Source organism: Onychomys torridus, chromosome 8, assembly GCF_903995425.1.
Source record: "Onychomys torridus chromosome 8, mOncTor1.1, whole genome shotgun sequence".
Lineage (NCBI taxonomy): Eukaryota > Metazoa > Chordata > Mammalia > Rodentia > Cricetidae > Onychomys > Onychomys torridus.
This window is the reverse complement of record NC_050450.1, coordinates 75960004-75979938: the sequence shown is the minus strand read 5'-3', so window position 1 is coordinate 75979938 and position 19935 is coordinate 75960004. Positions and strand designations below refer to the sequence as shown.

General features: G+C 50.6%; 1 protein-coding gene and 1 long non-coding RNA gene across 4 annotated transcripts; one reads left to right on the top strand and one right to left on the bottom strand.

Moving 5' to 3' along the window:
* Positions 1 to 1449: 1449 nt before the first annotated feature.
* On the bottom strand, positions 1450 to 18130 carry Rnf43 (ring finger protein 43). Of its 2 annotated transcripts, XR_004945722.1 has the most exons (9): positions 18017 to 18130; positions 9384 to 9458; positions 9143 to 9274; positions 8544 to 8648; positions 7278 to 7439; positions 6339 to 6441; positions 4355 to 5704; positions 2404 to 2712; positions 1450 to 2257 (listed from the first exon to the last, which is right to left on the bottom strand). XR_004945722.1 is itself a non-coding variant. In XM_036198181.1 (8 exons), the coding sequence occupies exons 2-8, from the start codon at positions 9450 to 9452 to the stop codon at positions 2669 to 2671; spliced, it is 1965 nt and encodes a 654-aa protein (XP_036054074.1). In that variant the 5' UTR covers positions 9453 to 9458; positions 18017 to 18130; the 3' UTR covers positions 1450 to 2668. The 2 variants fall into 2 exon arrangements, 1 of the variants encoding a protein (XP_036054074.1); XM_036198181.1 differs by having other exon boundaries at positions 1450 to 2712.
* On the top strand, positions 3021 to 8147 carry LOC118590280. Of its 2 annotated transcripts, none has more exons than XR_004945724.1 (5): positions 3021 to 3184; positions 3922 to 3974; positions 4330 to 4571; positions 7851 to 7955; positions 8056 to 8147. It is a non-coding gene; the product is annotated as an uncharacterized LOC118590280 (long non-coding RNA). The 2 variants fall into 2 exon arrangements; XR_004945723.1 differs by having other exon boundaries at positions 3900 to 3974.
* Positions 18131 to 19935: the final 1805 nt, after the last annotated feature.

Sequence of the window (19935 nt, the reverse complement as noted above, 5' to 3'; positions counted from 1 at the left end):
TGGGTCGGCAGACAGAAAACAAACCCGGCAAAGCCCCGCCCTTTCTTGTAACTGCGAGAGCCTGATAGGTAGGGTTTCGTTTGCAGTCCCCAGGAATGCTAGCCGGAGCCACGCCAACGGGGACGGAGGGCACGCATATTCAATTCCTCCTAAAAGCCTCTCCCGTTTGCGCGTCCCGGCTGATAATTTACGCTTTGTAAAAAACTCTTGGCACATTTAGACATAATTCCATGAGAACATCTGTACATTAGGTGTCTCACTTCTCACACACTCCCCAGCCTCAGCCGCCATTGGACAGTGAATGATGCAAAATCCCTGGCCTTCTGAACTCTGCACCCAGACACCTAGAATCCTGAGCAGACCATGCAGAAGCAGCATGAGGGATGGTGCAGTGTGAACAGAGCAAAGGCCCCGGCTGAGGACCCCCACAGGAATTCATACAGAGAGGACCAGTTTTCTTGGAGTGTAGACAAAGTGTAGTCACTGTGTTTATCTGAATCGGAGCGCTGGGATATAAATAGTCACAATCCCTGCTGTTCTGTCCTTCCAGCCTTCTAATTGAAACTGAACTGCCGCAAGACTGATTCTGGGTTGTCCCAAAATGCGTTCAAACGGGGTCTGTAACTGGGTTTTCAGATGCTTTCTAGCACTGGGAAATAGCTTTTCAGTTTGGAATACATTTTCACTGAGCTAATCTCATGTAAGCCTTGTATCAACTCTGAAGGAGGATCATTTTATTGATGGGGAGCTGGCTCAGGACCCACCACATAAAAGCTGGGCAACCATAATCACAGCACTGGGGGCCCGAGATAGGCAGATCCTAGGGGCTTCAGGGCCAGCCAGTCTCGTCAAAACAAAGTTCCAGGTTTAGTGAGAGACCCTTTTTATAGTTTTGTTGTTTTCTCCAGAGACAGGGTCTATTATGTAGCTCTGGCTGTCCTGGAACTTGGTACGTAGATCAGGCTGGCCCCAAACTCACACCTGAATACACATGTGTACACACACATACACAAATACCAAGGCACCGTATTTGGTTAAGGTCACAAAGTAAGGTCACTGAAGCATCAGAGTGAGCAGCAGTACAATACAGATAAAGAACTGAATCATGATGATAACCCAGGCATGCTGCGCTCTCTGATCCTACAAAGCCATGTTTCAGGGATTTAAAACCACCCTATCCTTATGAGCTTTTGATATCACAACATACGAAGCCAGACATAATAACAGTACATGCCTATCATCCCAGTAATTGGGAGGGGGAAGCAGGAGGTTCAGGATTCAAGGCTAGTCTTAGCTATGAAGTGAATTTGAGTCAGGCTGGGCTTAAAATTCAACAAAAGGAAATAGGATGAAATTGTTATCCTGAGTGGAAAATCATAATGAAACAAAACCACAAAGACAGATCATATTTATGGATAAATATATTAGCAAATAAATACATTTCTCAAATAGTGCCTGATTCAAGCATCTTTCTGTCTGGTTCAGATATAAATACCCATGTGGGTGCCTGGGTGCAGTCTCCTCACTGACTTTGAGGAGAGAAGGTTCCCCCGAGTAGGATCCGGTGCCTATTTTGCCCCCACATTCACATTCCAGGCAAGGATAATGCCTGAGGGGCTAACAATGGTCAGGATGCCCTGGGATGAAGGGCCAGCCAGGAGGCCCCTCAGCCCTTGCCCACTTGGTAGAAGCTGCCCAGGCCAACTTTTGGCTCCAATTCCATGTGCACACCTTCTGTTGGGTTGTGGGTTTGTATGGCTTAGACTGGGAAGGTGGGCCTCTGGGCCCTGCAAACCCATGAGGTCACATGTTATTCTTCTCCAGCTTGGCTCTGAGAAGAAGTCTGTCCTTGCTCAGCTGTAATCTTGCTCTCTCTGCCTTCACCTCATCCTCCCTCTGCCCAGATGTTTGGTGGGGCTTTCTTTCTGCCTGCTTTGGGATTTAGGGACAGGCGAGCCGCCTCCAGGAGTTACTCTCTCTGTTCCTGGTCTCTACCTCAGAGGGACTGGAGTTGCTGGAGTGACAAGGAGTCTGACAATCAAAAGATTCATCCTAGGTTTTGCCCCACCTCTGGGACCGAAGCCTGCAACTGAAGATCAGTTGAAGAGCAAGGAGAAAGAACCAATCCCCCCTGAGCACCAAGGCAGGCGCCGGCTAGAAAGGGCGCAGAGACCTCCCTAGGGACGGGGGCTCACCTAACCTCCTTGTGCTTTTGTGAAGAAGGAAACCGCAAAGCTGGAGTTGCCCCCCGGGAAGCCTTGAAAGGAGACAAGAAGTGGCTTGTGTGCACCTGATGCCCAGGGCAATGGGGACCCAGCAGGGGACCCATCTGGGCTTGGGAAAGAGCAGCACCTTGAGGACACCTAGACATTCACCCTAAAAACTCAGCCTTTAGGGACCCACCTCACAACTGTATAGTGGCTGGAGGTCTGGCTGGACACAAGACTTTCTGCACAGTCGGTGTGTTCTGCAGACAAAGACTGAGAACTGGGGGCAGGAAACAGCACCTCCCGCCCGCCACCCACCATCCTACTCTTCTTCCAGTGCTCCTAGGAAGTGTGGCAAAAAGAGATGCTCGCCAGTGCCCTTGCTTCTCCAGGAGCAGAACCCTGTGCCGGGTGGAACCCTGAGTCATCTGGAGCACACTCTTGGTTGGAGCTGTCTCACATCACACAGCCTGTTCGCACAGTTCCTCAAGCTCCTCCTCCGAGCCTGCATGGGAAGAAAGGGGAGAAAAGAGGTCACTGAGGGTCCAGCTGGTTTCCTGCTAATCCCACCTGTGGAGACTGTGGCTGGGAAGAGACCACAGAGAGGGAGAAGCGGGAAATCTGTCTGGAAAGGTGAGTAGGTTGAAAGCTGAGAAGGGCCCTTTGGGAAACGAGAGAGAAAAACAAGCCTAGAGAAATACAGCAAGTGCTGTATGACCAGTACTTACTATTCATTCCCTTAACCAATAAATATTCATTAAGCATTCATTGTGAACTTGGCTCGCTACCATTTGCTGAATGGAATCTCCAAAAGAATAAGCTGGGAGAGAAAGCATGCATGCACACGGATATTATGACAGCGGACCAGAACTAGGGTCCAAAGAGATGCATCATGGGAGGAGAGAGAGCACATCTGGGCACAGCAGTGCGGAAAGCCTTTCTGACTGAAAGATTCTTGAGCTGGAGGTAGAGGGATGGTAAGAACTGGGTTTGTAGAGGCAGGGAAGTCAGTGGGATATTCTGGGCAGCAGGAACTATAATTAGTATTTACTCAATGTGACTAAAGCAGAGGGCTGAGGAAGGGGAGGGAGATGGGAGCTAGCTGGTGCTGGGGCCCTGAAGGCCACATTAGGTTAGATTTTTCCTTCCTGTGGACGTAACAGAACATTTGATTCTAGACAGTTCATTTCAAGGCTGGTGGCCCTGGCAGTAGCATGGCGCTGCTCCCTAACTGAATGTGACGCAACACTAGGTGTGTGCAGCCCTCTCGCCTTCATGTCCCCGTCAGCAGGGAGGCTCCTGCTTGGACACCTTCAGGCTGTACTCCATGTGGGTAGGGGCCATCAGCAGTGGACTCGGGGAGGGGATGACAGAGCTAGTGGAGGCACAGCAAACAGTGGATGTGGGGACCGAAGAAGAGGGAGACACCGACTCTAGAGCAGAAGGTGGTCAGACTCTGGCAGCACTCAGAGCAGACAGGACAGAGTCCGCAGGGAACCATCCGCACCACATGGCTGTGGACACTTCCACCCCACACACTAGCTGTTTGCATGCATGCCTCCCCATGGACCTGGGTCTCCTGGAGGGCAAGCTCTGTGTCCCCAGAAGCCTGCCTAGAACCTAGCATATAGCAAGCATGTAATCAGGAGGAAATGAAGAAGTGAATGACTAACTCTCAAGGCCCACCTCTAGGACTCCAGGCCTTGTATTTCAGGATCCCTGGGATCCTCTTTGGAGGGAGAACGGTTCTTCTAGCCATGGCTATAGGTAAAGAAGTGTACCCTTCATATAATGTCTCTCAAAGGTGGGAGGGGGTAGGAGGGGGAGAGCCTTGGAAAGGGAGGGTGGTTTGGGCCAGTACATCAAAGCTTTGGCTTAGAGCCAAGGCGTTACATTGGTGCCATTGGTTGAGACACAGAAATGCCATGAGTCCCCATGAAAACATGGCTGGCCTTATTAACAAGAGTGTTTGGAAGAGAAGCCCCCCCCCCCCGGGGGGGGGAAGCGGGGAACTACCTATGATTCCTGTGCTTCAGATAAGGTATACCCTCCTCAGCTTTCAACAACCCCTTGGATGTGTTCATCTGCCCTGTGACATCCAGGTGTGATCTCCTCTCCCCAGAACACCTGCTTTCCTGAAAACTCACCAGGCTGGGCTGGCGGCACCTGGCAGTGTGGATAAGGGCATGGTCTGCCCTCCGGCATGTCAGAAGTCCACTCGGAATGCCCCTCTCCAGGAGAGCATGGTCCCAGAGGCTGGCGGGGGGGCAGATACAACCACACTGGCTGTGAACTCGAGTAACAGGGGCCTGAGGCTTCATGTAGCAGTCTCCTATCCTGGCCTGGAGGCCTGAAGATCAATGGGTGAGCCTCTGGAGGCCAAGGGGATGCTAGACTGGGGCTGTAGTGGGAGAAAACCTGGCAAGCTGGGTGCACACTCAAGTCCTGGGGCTGAGAGGTTGGCAAGGGTTCTGAGGGGCCACCCCGCCGTTTTCTTTGTGGGTGTCGGACAGGGAGGCTGGATTTCTGCAAGTTCAAAAGACTGTTGGGGTTGGAGTTGGGGCTGGGGCTGGGGCCAGGAGCTAGCTCTGTCAGGGACCTGGGCCGTTGTGTGTTGGGGAGCACTGAAGAAGCTGCTGGGTTGGGTGTGGTGAACTTCTGGTCCGAGAATGATGGCCCCGGCTGGAGCTGAGTCTGAGAAGCAGTAGGCCTGGACTGAGGGACCCCAGTTTCTGGGCCAGGCTTCCTGCCATGCCACTGGAACCGCTTTTTATAGTGGTGGTGGCGGTGGTGGTGATAGTGGACGTGGCTGGAAACCCGAGTCTCCCCTGTGGGCACCACTGAGTCCAGGGAACGGGGTCGAGAGGTCACAGTAGGCTGCGGCATCCCTTTTCCTCTGAGATCCCCTTCAGGGCTGCAGTATACCAAGGGGTCAAAGTCACTGCTCAGGGAGCTGCGGAAGGTGGAGCTGCTACCATGGATACCCTGCAGGCTGATGTCTGTGCAGTTGACCACGGAGTCACTGGAAGAGCCATGACAGGGTCCTGAGCTGGAGTCACTGGCTGGCCCATCTGCCAAGTAGCCGCTGCGTTCTGTACAGTAGCTTTCTCCAGACCCGCTACTGTCGTGAGGCCTGGCCCGGCGTAAGGCCACTGGGCAAGCTGTGGGGTGCTGAGAGGTGCATCGGAGGTGGCTCAGCCCCCAGCCCCGTGCATAGGGGTGCTGGGATACTGCTAGGTGCCGCTGTTCTGCTGGTGTCCGGAGATGTGCAGCCCTGGGGAGACGCTGATGCCGAGAGCCCATACTCGGCTCCTGGGTGGGTAGGAAGGGTCTAGGTCTTGGGGGCCGGGCCACTGAATTCCTGGAAGGGCCCAACAGGTAGGCAGAGGGGAGATGATAGTGGGCATGGCCAGGATGCTGGCGAATGAGGTGGAGTCTCCTGCCTGGTTCCTGGTAAGATGGAGAGGCTCCCAGGGCCTGGGAAAATGAATCTCCCTCTGGGAAAAAGAACAAAGAGCATGGACATTTGACCTCACAGACACAGACTTCATACAGAGAATGAACTCAGAAAGGCGTAGCTACACTTTCTGATCCTGCATAGCCTCTCAACTCAGTTTGGGGAACCAAGACCATCTAATCTAAAATGTACCCCTGCCTGGACGTAACTCCTCCTCTTCATTAGGCTGTCAATCCCTGCTCCTCCCGCCTGCCATCTGGGGCTCTTTCACCCAGGGCCACCATTAGCTCACACTGTCCCTTTGGATGGACTAACACAAGGTTCTTTTTCCTCAAGACGTGGATTTCATGTCCATCTTTTAGAAAACTGCTCTACCGATTTTATTAGAATAGGGCCCTTCCTGCCAGAACATTAGAATAATGAATTTGCAAATGACCCAGATTTAGAATCAACAATGTTGTCATGAAAACACACTCTTTAAGAAAATGAAGATGGCTTCCATATGGGCAGACCTCCCCAACAGACAAGGTGCTCTGGAGCAGTATGTAGTGAAGCCACCGTGGGCAGCAGCTCCTTGTCCTCAGCCTCACAGTAGAAACCCTTTTCCAGAGGCTAGCTAGCTATGTTCTAGATCCATCTGTGTGCATGAGGGAAGCCCTTGGTCCACCTCCTACCTACGATGTTGAACATGCAGAGGGGGCAAGTCCGATGCTGCTGTAGCCAGGGGTCCACACAGGTGCGATGGAACTCATGGTGGCAGGAGATGACCCGAAGCTCCTGAAGCAAACAAGAGCATCCCCACCAAAGGTTACAAGGATCCCCCTAACGCTTCCTTCAGTCACCTACTTGCAAAGGAGCAAGAGAGTAATGGAGGAGTGTGCTTTGGTAGCTGGTGGATTTGTGTTAAGCTGCATGACTTTGTGCATGTTTTTTTTTTCTCTCTCTCTATTTTTGGTTTTACTTTTTTTTTTTTTAAAGATAGTCTCACATAGGCCGAGCGGTAGTGGCAGTGGTGGCGCACGCCTTTAATCCCAGCACCTGGGAGGCAGAGCCAGGCAGATCTCTGTGAGTTCGAGGCCAGCCTGGGCTACCAAATGAGTTCCAGGAAAGGCGCAAAGCTACACAGGGAAACCCTGTCTCGAAAAACCAAATAAATAAATAGATAGATAGATAGATAGATAGATAGATAGAAAGAAAGAAAGAAAGAAAGAAAGAAAGAAAGAAAGAAAGAAAGAAAAAGATAGTCTCACATACTTTTTGACCTCTTGAGCCTGCTTTTCCTACCACCCAAATGCTGGATTAGAGTCAGACACCACAATGCTTGCTTGGCTCAAGCTTCTTAACAGTTTCTGCTGTCAGTAAGGATAAGAACCCAGTCTACTCCCCACCCTCCTCTGCCACGGGGCTAACACGAGATAATGTGTTTAAAGTGCCATTGTGGACTGACACAAGGCTCCCTCTCAACAATACTGATGCTTTTTCTTAGAAGCCAAAACATGACCGAGTTTAGGAGCAACACATAGGACCCAGACGGAGTTAGGATATAGTCCTACCTAGACCTGTCCACCCCCCGCCCCAGCTACCACCTCCATCTCCAGCCTGGCCCCCCTCACCTGTCCCTCTGAGAACTCCTCCAGGCAGATGGCACACATGGGGGCTGAGCTGCAGCTGCTCCCCGAGTCTAGACACTCGGCTCGAGCCCGCCGACAGCTGGCTTGGTACCTCCTAGTGGCCAGCTGGCTGATGGCCCAGGCTGTCCGTTGCTGAAGAGGGTCCTGGGAAGAGGAATGGGGTTCAGATGGAGGCAAGGGCTCTGCTTCCCTCTCCTCTGGGCCACAGCCTGGACTCAGTTCCATCACCCCATTAGATCACACAGCCAAATGACTGCCCTTGAGGGCGTATCCCTTCAAAGCTCATGCATAGCTGTGACCTTGCATCCCACCACCTTGTTATATTCCATTACGCTTTTCTTCCTTTGATGACTCTTGAGAGAAACTTTAAAAAAATATTATTATTATTATTCTAGTCTTTGTGCATGGGCATTTTGTCTGCGTGTATGTATGTGCGTGCCTAGTGCCCATAGAGACCAGAGAGGGTGTTGGATCCCCTGGAACTGGAGTTACAGACAGTAACTCCCATGCTCACCCACTTCTGGTCTGTGCTATGCTGTCATTTTCTCGATGCAGACTCACCTGGATTGGTCTAGAAAAGGTTAGCCCTGTCTCCCCTGTCGCTGGCTCCTCTGCACCTCCTTCACTCTCTGTAGACTCACCTGGACTGGTTTAGAAAAGGTTAGCCCTGTCTCCCCTGCCCGCTGGCTCCTCTGCACCTCCTTCACTGTGGTCTGTAGCATGTTACCATCAAAACCATCGCACATTTTATTTCTTTTAGTGCCTGCTTCCTCCCACTAGGATGTGATCTTCTTAAGAGGGAAGGATTGGGGCTGGAGAGATGGCTCAGCGGTTAAGAGCACTAACTGCTTTTCCAGAGGCCCTGAGTTCAATTCCCAGCAACCACATGATGGCTCACAACCACCTGTATTGAGTCTAGTGCCCTCTTCTGGCCAGCAAAGACACAGGCATGTAGGACACTACATGAAAAATAAATAAATATTAAAAAAGAGAGCGAAGGGGTTTTGTCATTTTTACTCACAGTACTGTTTCCAGCACCTGGAACTGATATATATTACTCAGTATATATGATGGATGGATGGATGGGTGGATGGGAGATAAGAGAAAGGCAGCCTCAAACCATCAGAGAGCCTAGAGTTTATTTAGATGGAGACTGTTTCATAAAGCCACCTGTCTGCCTCACCCTTTTCTCCCTACCTCCACATCTGTACCCAAGCGCTCTTGTATCAGGCAGCCCACGCCACTCACCGGTCTGCTATGGTGGGGCCGACATCTGATGCGGAGCACTGAAGCCAAGATGATAACAAAGATGGTGCCCACCACAGTCAGGAGGATCCACACGTCATAATCTGGCTGGGGATGTGGGGGGGGGGGAGGCAGAGAGGAGAAAGGGTCATACTCTAGAAAGAGCCAAGCCAAGTCCAGAGGGAACACTGGAGTAAAGAGATGGAGTTGAAAGATCCCCTAGGCCTCCCGCCTGAGGAATGAAGGGTGGGACTGGAAGGACTAGGTAGTCTCTCTGCCTTGGGGCTGCAGGAGAGGGATCTCTAGATGCAGCTTTGAGACGTCTTATCTGGAGACCCATGTGTTTGCAGGCAAAGGAGAGGATCCCTGTGTAAGGTGGGACCTATTTGCTGGAGAATGGCAGAGGATCAGAGCTCCGGCCAGGCAGGCAGGCTTCTCTACTCTATGCCATGAACCTACAGAGCTGAAAACAGCTTCAGGATTCACCAGAGCCAATCTGTTCTCAGACCGGGCTCAGAGAGTGGGAGAAACTCCCAGAGATAAGTGGCTAGGGGCTGAAGTGGTTTCCAGGGGTCTGGTGGACTGAGGCCTGATGGGCTTACCCAGGCTGGGGGCTCCTTCAGCTCAATCCTCACATGGGCCTTCCGATTCTTGTACACAAACTCCATCAGCTTCTCGGCATCATTACCCCAGATCAGCACCACTGGCCAAGTCAGCCCCAGGGGCTGCTGCAGCTGCAGAGAACAAAGTCCCACAATGGGCTCTTGTGACTTCTGCTTCCCCCAGGAATCCTACCTTCCTCCACCGGGACCCTCCCTGGAACACCCGCATGTCCCTAGGCACCTGCTCCGCAGCTGATCGATCCTCAGTGATGTCAAAGAGTACAGCGCTGGCCCCTCGCTCGCCAGCCATGCGGGCCTGCAGAAACACAGCAGAGGGTTGTCTGGAGCCAGACAAGGTCAGCGCCCAGCCATGGGCAGCTCTCGGCCCTGACCACACACACCGCGTCTCTCCCGAGGATGTGCACCCTGTACACTCACATGTATGTGTGGAAGGAGTCAGGGAGCCTGGGATCCCAGGCTGGGTCAGGCTGGGTCAGCCCACTGCCTTCAAAGAATGGCATTCAGTCTTTCATTTTGAAACGGGACACTCACGCAGGTTTTTCTGGGTGCCAGTAAACTGGCTTTGGTTCTAGGGTAAGATAAGCTCCTGCTCAGGGATCAGCCAGCGCTGGGAACAAAGGGCAGGGAGTGACCAGCAGTTGGAGGGGGAGAGAGAGGAGGACATGGGGAGAGCAGAGGAGGACCCAGCCCTGCCTAACCAGAGGTGGCTCTGGAATTCCACCCATCGGGAGTGGTGCTCAGGCAAAGTGCTGAGGGCCTGGGACAACTGTTCTCACCCAAAGCCTCCACGGCAGATCCCCACCTCGGTGCCTCCCACCAGGGGCGCTCTCTCCCTGCCACTCTCTAGCTTGCCGATCCCCTTGGTTCTAACTCAGGGCCTTCAGGAGTCCTTGTCCCTTCCCTCGGGATGGCTGGATTGAGGAGGGCCTAAGAAGGCTGCTCCCACAGGGACATAACTGTGCACAGGTGCACGCGTACGTTTGCCAAGGGCGCCAAGAGTACATCGGAGCCAGTACAATCTAGCCAGCCCGCAACAGCGCGCAACAGCGCGCAGCAGCGCAGATAACAGCCAGAGACAGATCAAGAGGAGGGAATCTGGGGCCCGTGTGGGGCTGAGGGGAGGGAGATAAGAACTCAACAGCAACAACTAACTGACAAGGACAGGCTCTGTGAATGTGCTGTTCCCAGCCTGGAATCGGACCGCCAGACCAGAGGCTCGTCCGTCCGTCCGTCCGCCTGCCACCTCCTGTACCATCTCCCACCCAGGGACCCTGCTGAATCTCTGGGGCTTTCCTGCAGGCAGTGAAGGAGTTAACCCTTCTTCAAGTCACCAAGGCAGGAAGAGGAGCCAGTGCTGGGACTTACTCCCAGAGCTTTGATCTAGGCCGTCTTCCCAGGGAGAGCCTGTTGCGGCAGGTCCCCAGCCAGGCTGGCTGGGAGCAGGTTTGCCCTCGGCTCTCTGCTCCCAACTCCCCAAGCAGTGGCAGGGGTAGTGGGCCCCTCAGAACCAGCTGCCTGCAGGCAGGGGACAGGGGGAGGGCAGTGAGACACTTAAGTGGGGCCCCTATTTTGGTTAGAATAGCTTTCCTTTCTTCTCTCTTTCTCCAGGGAGCTGGGCTGGTCCCTCCCAGGGGCCTGCCTAGGAGAAGTGACTACCACCCCAAGCCCTGAGGAAATCCAGGGACTCTACAGGGGACTGGGGAAGAAACTGAGAAATTGCAGCTTCTACTCTTAAACACTTCCTCCCAGAAAGCCCAGCCTACTCCAATCTTCAGGGCCCTCCAAATTAGAGCTTTCAAAAAGTGTTGGCACCAGAGGCACCTGTCTTTAATTTAATTTAATTCCAGCACTCAAGAAGCAGAGGCAGATAGATCTCTGAGTCCAGGGCCAGCCTGGTCTACAGAGTGAGTTCCAAGACAGTCAGGGCTACACAGAAAAGCCCTGTCTCAAAAAACAAACAAACAAACAAACAAACAACAGAACAGAAGTGTTGGGAAAGAACCCGACAGGGAAATCCTGGTAATCTCATAGCCCAGGGATGGGCTGGGAGTGGGGTGGGTACCCAGTAGTCACAGGATGAGATTCCTAGGGCCTCAGGTTTCCCATACCTAAGACTCTGGGCTCAGTGTGGCCTAGGAGAGCATGGGGGCTCCCTTCTTTGCAGATTTTCTTACTTCTTCATCCCGCTCTCTTTGAAGAATTGGGGTAGGAACAGTAGAAAGCAATTACTGTGAGGTTCAAACACCCTAGCCCATTACAGCCCATAATTACAAAGTTGTAAAAGTGATCAAAGAGTCCAGAGAGTTGCCAACAGAAGAAAATAAACAGGACTTTCTGGCAGTGGCTTCCTGTGTCCGGAGCTCTAGAAACAGAAAGTCAGATTTGGGGACAGACTGCAGTCCAACCTGGGGCTCTCTGAACCTCTTGCCTGCTTGGACCCAAGAGTAGGAGCTACCAAGTGTCTCTTTGAGGAGTGGAACCTGGAAGATGCCAGGCTTCAGAAAGACAGTGCAGAGTCCTTTCTGGAGGCTTCAGGGTGGGCCAGGCCTTGGGCCAGCAAGCAAAGCTGCACCAGGAGCCAATCCAGAGCATGCAGAGAGGGAGCTGGAATCCTGTCTCTGGTCCACTAGTCAGCTGTTAAATTGTCCTTTACAGACCACAGTGGTTGTTTCTGTACATCACCTGCTCATCCATAATGCAACAGCACCCACTATGCCTGAGCTACCAAGCTAGGAAGGCCCTGACTCCCTATGCACACAAAACCAGAATGCTTTTAACAATCTTCCAGAGCACAAACAGGAAGGAACAGACAAGAGCTGACACTTTTCACCTCAGAAGGCCCTTTCCTCTATTTCTATGGTCCCCAGTCTCACACAAAACAGACCAATGTGAAGCAGCTCCCTCTGGGGGTGGGGTGAGGGGAAAGCACCTTAACTCTCCCCACCCCAGCCCCCCAGCCCCAGCCCCTCCAAGAAACACAGACTTAGCAGAACATTTTGTTGAAAGTCCGGTTGCCCAAAGACCGCCATCTGCTGGAAGCAGTGACAGAGGGAGGGATTTCTGCCCCACAGGGCTGGGGTCACCCTAGTGGAACGAGGCTGCCTTGAGAGCAGAGGCATGGTGCTTCTTACTGAGACCTACCCTGTCCAGAGTGCCTAAGTGGGAATCCCAGCTCTGCTCCCGAGTTTGGGGCAACTCTTCCATGCTTCCATTCCCTTTTCTGTAAACTGGGGCAATAACAGGCCCTACCTTACAGAGCTACTGTGAGAACCACATTAATTAATCCATGTAAAGTACTTAAATTTGTGCCTGGCACATGGTGCTATTTTTTTTTTTTCCTTTTTCTCGAGACAGGGTTTCTCTGTGTAGTTCTGGAGCCTCTCCTGGCACACTCGCTCTGTAGACCAAGCTAGCCTCGAACTCACAGAGATCAGCCTGGCTCTGCTTCCAGAGTGCTGGGATTAAAGGCGTGCGCCACCCCCCCCCCGCCCCGCATATGGTGCTATTATATCAACTATTATATATGGTAATACATATACATGAGTTCATTTATTCTCTAATTTCCCCCTAAGACAGTAAGGAAATCAGGACTCAGAGGGCCTGGGCTGCTCCATGGACAACAACTGGTCAACAGTGAAGACTGAACTTCATCTTCCTGGACTTCCGCTTCCAGAGCATCTACTCTTCCGGTTTTCTTTTGTCTTAAGGCGATCTCACTATGTCACCTAGCTGCCCTCACTCACCACCCTCCTCACTCAGTATTCCTGCATGCTGTGATTACAGGTATGTGCCACCATGTCCAGCTGGAGAGTGCCTTCTCGTAACTACTGGGTGGCAGCCATCATGGTACCCAGCTGCTTGTCTATCATCCTTCCATTAGGTAAAAGGCCTCTGTACTTGTCCAGGCATGACAGGGGAGCTGATAAAGAAGTGGACTCCGGTCCAGGTGACCCGGTGGCAACAGTGACAAGAACGGAAAAGTCCAGAAGAATTACGGCGAGAGTTTCGGAGAAGCACAAGAGAGACAAGGAGGAAAATAAAATCAAAACCGGCCTTTGTGAACATTACAGTGTGTGCAAGAAGTCAGGGACCCTGGAAAGACTGTTCAGTGGTGGAATACACACTTAGTGTGCAGCGCCCTGGGTTCAATCCCCAGAAAAACCAAAATAAAACAAAACAAAATAAACAAACCCCTGGTATTGAATGGTAATGTGTGTGACATGATGGTCACTGTAGTCATTGTTGAACGATTACTATTGTGCTTAGCACTGGGTTATGAGTCTGCGTCTGTACCGTCTCATCAAATCCTCATAACTAGGGCAGGAGCGGTGGCTCAGCAGTTAAGAACACAGGCAGCTCTTTCAGACGACCCAGGTTCAATTCCTTGCACTCTTGTGATGGCTCACGATGATCTATGACTCCAGTTCCAGGGGGTCTGATGCCCTCTTCTGGCCTCTGAGGTCACCAGGCATGCATGTGGTACACAGACATGCATGCAGACAGAACACCCATACACATGAGATACTCCTTCCTTTCCTCTATTCATTTTTTAAGGGGGTCTCTTCAATCCTACGCTAGACTTGAACTTTATATGTAGCCAAGGATGACCTTGAATGCCTAATCCTCCTGCCTCAACTTCCTGAGTGTTGGGCTTATAAGCATGTGCCACCACATCTGACTTACCATTAATATTAAGGGAAAACTAGAGCAGAAATCAATTGGGGTCAGTGATTTTCAATTTTTTTTCCCTTTTTTGGTGTGTTTTTGTTTGTTTGTTTGTTTGTTTTTTGAGACAAGGTTTGTCTGTGTAACAGCCTTGGTTTCCTGGAATGCACTCTGTAGACTAAGCTGGCCTCGAACTCACAGAGATCCACCTGCCTCTGCCTCCTGAGTGCTGGGATTAAAGGTGTGAGCCACCACTGTCTGGCTTCAACTTTTTTCTTTTCTTTTCTTTTCTTTTCTTTTCTTTTCTTTTCTTTCTTTCTTTCTTTCTTTCTTTCTTTCTTTCTTTCTTTTTTTTTTTTTGCCAGAGCTGAGGACCGAACCTAGGCCAGGGCCTTGCGCTTGCTAGGCAAGCACTCTGCCACTGAGCTAAATCCCCAACCCTCAATTTTTTTCTTTACCAAAGACCTTATCTTTCCCTTACACTTCCTAGGAGCCATAGTGTTTGTGTGTGTGTGTGTTTGTGTGTGTGTGTGTGTGTGTGTGTTCCACTAAACTAGCCATATATATTATTCATCTTGTTATACAATTGTTGTTATATAATAACACACTGAACTTAAGAGAACTCTATAAAGCCAAAGCAAAATTAAGTATTTCAGTTTAGCCTTTGAGATTTCTGAGACAACAGAAGTAGCCAGAACACCCTTATTACTAACCTTACAAACCTCTTTTGAGCAGGGAACCCTAGGCAAACACCAGTTGGCCAGGTCAGATGATGGGACCCGACAGGCATGCTTGGAGAAAGGGCAATTCCCTCAGCAGCGAGAGAGAAGCGAGATGTGGGGCTTCATCCTGACTGTCAATTTAACTGGACTGAGAAGTACCTAGGAGATTTGTGAAGGGTACCTCTGGGTGTGTCTGTGAAGATGTTTCTGGGGAGCTTAATTAAAGGGGAAGACCTGCCCTAATCCACCAGCACCGTCCCAAAGACTGAGGTCACAGATGGAGTGGACCAGAGAAAAGGAGAAGGCACACTAATTGGCATAGGCTTGTGTGTGCATGCGTGTGTGTTGGGTGGGTGCAGGGCTTTCTGGGCCACTTTAATATGAACTTCTCTACCCACCATGCTCTCCTACCACGATGGGCCACCTCTGCAGCACAGGCATAGCAACACTGAAGCGTTCTCCTATGGCCCGAGGCTTCTGGAAGCGTAAGCCAAAATGATCCTCCTTCTCAGAAACGGCTCTCTTAGGGATTTTGCCACAGCAACAGAAAGTGGAGAGCATTAGGTTTTGGGTGCATGCAGGGAAGGGCAAGAGCCCTGGTTAGCAGGCAGCAGGCAAAGCACGACTTTTCAACCCTACCATGCTTTCTGCTGCTGTTTCAGTGTGACCTTTCTCCGGGCACGGTCTCATGCAGCTTGTGGTCTTGAACTTGCTAAGGAGCAACAGCTGGAATTACAGGTGTGCACCACCACGCCTGATTTACACAGTGATGAGGATCGAACCTGGGGTTTCATGCACAGTAGGCAAACATTCTACCAACTGAGTGATCTATCCCCAGCCCTCGTCTTGTTTTGGAGACAAGGTCTCAGCATGCAGCCTTGGTTAGCCTGAAATTTGCAATGCAGTAGAACAGGCTAGTTTTGAGCTTGTAGTGATCCTCCCGCCTGAGCCTCCTGAGTGAATACCGAGATTACAGGCCTGTGCTGCATGCCTGGCTCAGTTTTTATTTTGTGCTCGCTTTAGTTCAAGCACTACTGATAGTGTGGCACATCTCTTCTTCTTTTTTAAAAAAAAATTTATTTATTATGTACACAGCATGTATGACCAGAAGAGGGCGCCAGATCTCATTACAGATGGCTGTGAGCCACCATGTGGGTGCTGGGAATTGAACTCAGGACCTCTGGAAGAGCAGTCAGTGCTCTTAACTTTTAAGCCATCTCTCCAGCCCCGGCACATTACTTCTCGTGCTCACAGTAAACACAGGGGGAAGGCAGAGCCCTACCGAGCACCCCAAAGGGTGTTTCTTGCTACAGTATCTGTGCACATTCTTCTAAAGAATGTGGTCCTTGGGGCTTGAGAGGTGGCTCAGTGGTGAAGAGCACTAGCTGCTCCTGCAGAACAACCCAGGACTGGACAGAGGCACCCACACAGCAGCCCACAACCACCTGTAACTTTGTCTCCAGGGAACTGGATGCCCTCTTCTGGCCTCCAAGGACACCAGGCAAGCTGGTAGTATGTGTATATATATATATATATATATATATATATATATATATATATATATATATATATATATATATATATATATATATATATATATATATATATGCAAGCAAGACACGTAAGATAAAAATAAATCTTTTTGTTGTTTGAGATAAGGTCTCTCGCTATAGCCCCAACAATGCTAGAACTCACAGAGATCTGCCTGCTTCTGTCTCCCAAATGCTGGGACTAAAGGAAAGGGCCACAATGCCCAGCTAAAAATAAATATTTTTTTTTTAAAAAAAGTAGCTGGGCAGTGGTGGCACACACCTGTAATCCCAGCACTCGGGAGGCAGAGGCAGGTGGATCTCTGTGAGTTCGAGGCCAGCCTGGGCTACAGAGCTAGCCCAGGAAAGGCTCCAAAGCTACAGAGAAACCCTGTCTCAAAAAAACAAAACAAAACAAAACAAAACAAAAAAAAGTAACTGCAGAGATCAAGGAGAAAGTCTCCTGCATGGACACACCCTTACAGTTGGCCACGTGTGCATGGGCTGTGCAATACTGTGTTAAAAGATCTGTAGGAAACCAGGTATGGTGTGGGCCTGTGGACGTCTTCGGCCAGTCTGGGTCGTGAGGACCTGGGGCAGGCCTGTAAGTGTCTTCCAACTGAATATTATTTTAAGTTTTTATTTGTTTTGTTTTTTCAAGACAGGGTTTCTCTGTGTAGCCTTGGCTGTCCTGGAACTCACCCTGTAGCCCAGGCTGGCCTTGTACTCGGAGGTCCACCTGCCTCTGCCTCCCGAGTGCTGGGATTAAAGATGTGCACCACCACTGTCCGGCTTCTTTTCAGTTTTTAAATGTGGCAATTAATTTACATTTTAGTGGGAGGTATTTTGTTTTGTTGTTTGAGTTTTTGTTTTATTTTTATTTTGAGACAGGGTCTCATACATCCCAGGCTGGCCTCACACTCACCAAATGACTGAGGTGACTTTGAATTTCTAATCATCTTGCCTTCATCCTGGAGGGCCGGGATGATAGGCCTGTACCACCAAGCCTGGCTTTATGAAATGTTAGAGAGCAAACTCAGGGACCGGCTGTGCAGTCTAGGCCAGCTGAGCCATATCCCCAGCCCTAATTTACATATGGACCCTTGTGCAAGCCAAAGTCATCTTGCAGGCCCAAAGTTAACAAACCTCACAGGAAATGTGTAAACATTGTAGGGGGAGTAATAACTTCCACTTGGCTGTTCTGTTTTCCTTTTTTCAGTCAGGCTTTTGTTATCCAGCACTGGACGACCTCATACTTATACAGCCCGAGCTGACCTCAAAAGCACAGCAATCCTAGCTCAGCCTCCTAAGTGCTGGAACCACAGGCTTGGTGCTCAGCAGATGTTTCTGAAGTGTGGAAAAAAAACCTTCAGGTGACACCCCACCCTGTACTTCCGGCCCGATTTGCTCTGGTGCTGAGGAAGGGCAGGTAAGTCCTCATGAATTTCTAAGAGATGGAGTGGGGTGAGGGAGTGGGGTGAAGGGGTGGGAGCTCCTGCTGGGATGAAACAAAAGTCCTGGGCCTGGTTGGCGGGTAACAAAAGGGTGAATTTCTGCCTCTCAGATGGGTTGAGAGCTAAGGGAACTTGAGGGAGTGAGGCTTAGCATTCTTACAGAACGTCCTTGTTATTATTTTATGGGCGTGGGTGTTTTGCCTGGGTGTGTGTCTGTGTCCACCTTTGTTCCTGGTACCCGTGAAGGCCAGAGAAAGCATCAGATCCCCTGGAACTGAGTTACTGAGTACAGATGGTTGTTGGCTGCCATGTGGGCGCTGGGAATCAAAGCAGTCAGAGTTCTCAACCACCGAGCCACCTCTCCAGCCTCAAGGGCTTATCATTCTAAGAGACAAGGGGGCAAGAGAGCAGAGGGTCCCCGCAGCCCAGCGCTGGGTGCAGCGGAGGCCATGTGGTATGAGAACGTGTGATGTGAGAATCTACCTTACTGGCCAGTGACAGGCAGGGGCGAGGAGCCCGGCGAGGACTCTCCAGCTTGACGATGCTGATGAATCCAGGCTCCAAGTTGTCATCATCACTGGCGTTGCACAGGTACAGGGGGTGGGACTGCAGAGAGACAAAGACCCGTTGTTAGAGGAGCTCTAGGGAGCAGGTATGAGCCACGGACAAGAACCGAACACGTCTACATTATCCTAGGCATGTTTCAGGTGGGACTCTCTTTAAAAAAAAAAAATGTTTGTGTGCGTGTGTGTGTGTGTGTGTGTGTGTGTGTGTGTGTGTGTGTGTGTGTGCTCATGTGAGCACATAGGTGCCATGGTGTGTATGTGGAAGACAGAGGACAAGTTTCAGGGGCTGGTTTTCTCCTTCCATCATGGGATCTAGGGAATCGAACTCAGGTCCTCAGGCTTGCATTGCAAGTACTTCTGTCTGCTGAGCCATCTTGCTGGCCAAGTAGGTCTCTTGGTACTATGAAAGAGTAGGCCTTCCCTGGGCATGGCTGATGCCTGTAACTCCAGAAGCAGAGGCAGGAGGTTTGCCGGAAGTATGAGGCCAGTTACACAAGTGAGTTTCAGGCCACCGTATCTCAAACACAGTCTTATTACTAGACAGCTTCATATTAAACTAGTAATCATGGTCACTTCAGAGGTGCTGGAGGTACTGGGTGGGGTGGGTGGGAAGGAGGGGTACTGCAGACAGGGCCTAAATGAAGAGCCTGCTGGGAAAGCTGCAGGACCCTTACACCATACTTTTCCAAAGGGACCAAATACAGATGGCTTCTCTCCTGACCAGTGTCTGCTGATCCTTCTGTGTGCTCCCAAACCTCCAGGCTCAGAGAGTGCTCATGTGCTCTGCCCCTGTGCCTTCTGTCCTTGAAGACAGTGTCAGGTGCCACTGGTGGCTTTTTGGGATGGCTGTTGCCCTGTAGATTCTGGCCTCTGTCTTCTAACTTACTACACCCGCCCCTGCTTCTCACTTTGCCTGTGAGTGCCCTGTGCCCATCATGGGATCAAGCACACTGCTGGAGGAGGCTGTCTTTGGATGAAGCTTGGCCAAGACTTAAGGACTGAACAACACAATTCCTGCCCACAAGAATGACGCAGTAGACATGGGACCATTAGCTCTGGTCCAATCCAAGACTTGACCTCTACGCCAAACTGGTACAGAATAATGACTAAAGAGAAAATGGGCCAACTATGTGAACAGAACTCCTAAGACCCTTCATCAGAGAAATGAGACCCTTTACTCAACAACCTATTCTTTTAAAAAATGATAACATTTAATTTATTCTGTGTGCACATGTGGTATGCTTGCCATGGTGTACATGTGGCGGTCAGAAGATGACTTGGGGGACCTGCTCTCTCCTTCCACCATGGGGACCCAGGGGGTTGAACCTGAGTCTTCAGGCTTGTTGACAACCCCATTGAGCCATCTCACCAGCCCTTCATTCAAGACAATTCTAAAACATATTGGGATCTAATTTTCCCAAAGTGGTAAGAAAACAAAGTTGCGTTTGCTTGTCCCTGGATAATCCTACAGGCCAGGGATTCCCATGTCCTTAGCAAGAGAGTAATTTCCTATAAAGGAGCGGTTGAGACTTCACTCTCCACTGATGCTAAAGTCTGAAGTACTTTCAGAAAGAGCCACCTGAAGAACCACAAAGAATTTCAAGTTGATGATGATGATGATGATATCCACTATGGGTTTCAAACCACTGTAGCTTTCTGAAAGCTTTCTCAGGCTCATTTCTTACTGACTCAAACGCAGTAGGTTCTCAGGCGATCTGTACTACGTTGCTTTGCATCATAGCCTTGATAGTAACATCTCTGGGTGGGGAGAAGTGACTCTGTTCTTATTTCCAGAATTTAAGGGTTACTGGCTTGGTGGTGATGGAGGCCTGGTGT

What these genes read in the sequence shown, in the direction of transcription:
- Rnf43 (XM_036198181.1), bottom strand. Translation starts at nt 9,452, where the DNA reads ATGGCTGGCGAGCGAGGGGCCAGCGCTGTACTCTTTGACATCACTGAG. An exon ending in ATCGATCAGCTGCGGAGCAG is followed by an intron (nt 9,275 to 9,383) that starts GTGCCTAGGGAC and finishes TGTTCTCTGCAG; the next exon opens with CTGCAGCAGCCCCTGGGGCT. An exon ending in GGTGCCGCCAGCCCAGCCTG is followed by an intron (nt 2,713 to 4,354) that starts GTGAGTTTTCAG and finishes CTTCCCATGCAG; the next exon opens with GCTCGGAGGAGGAGCTTGAG.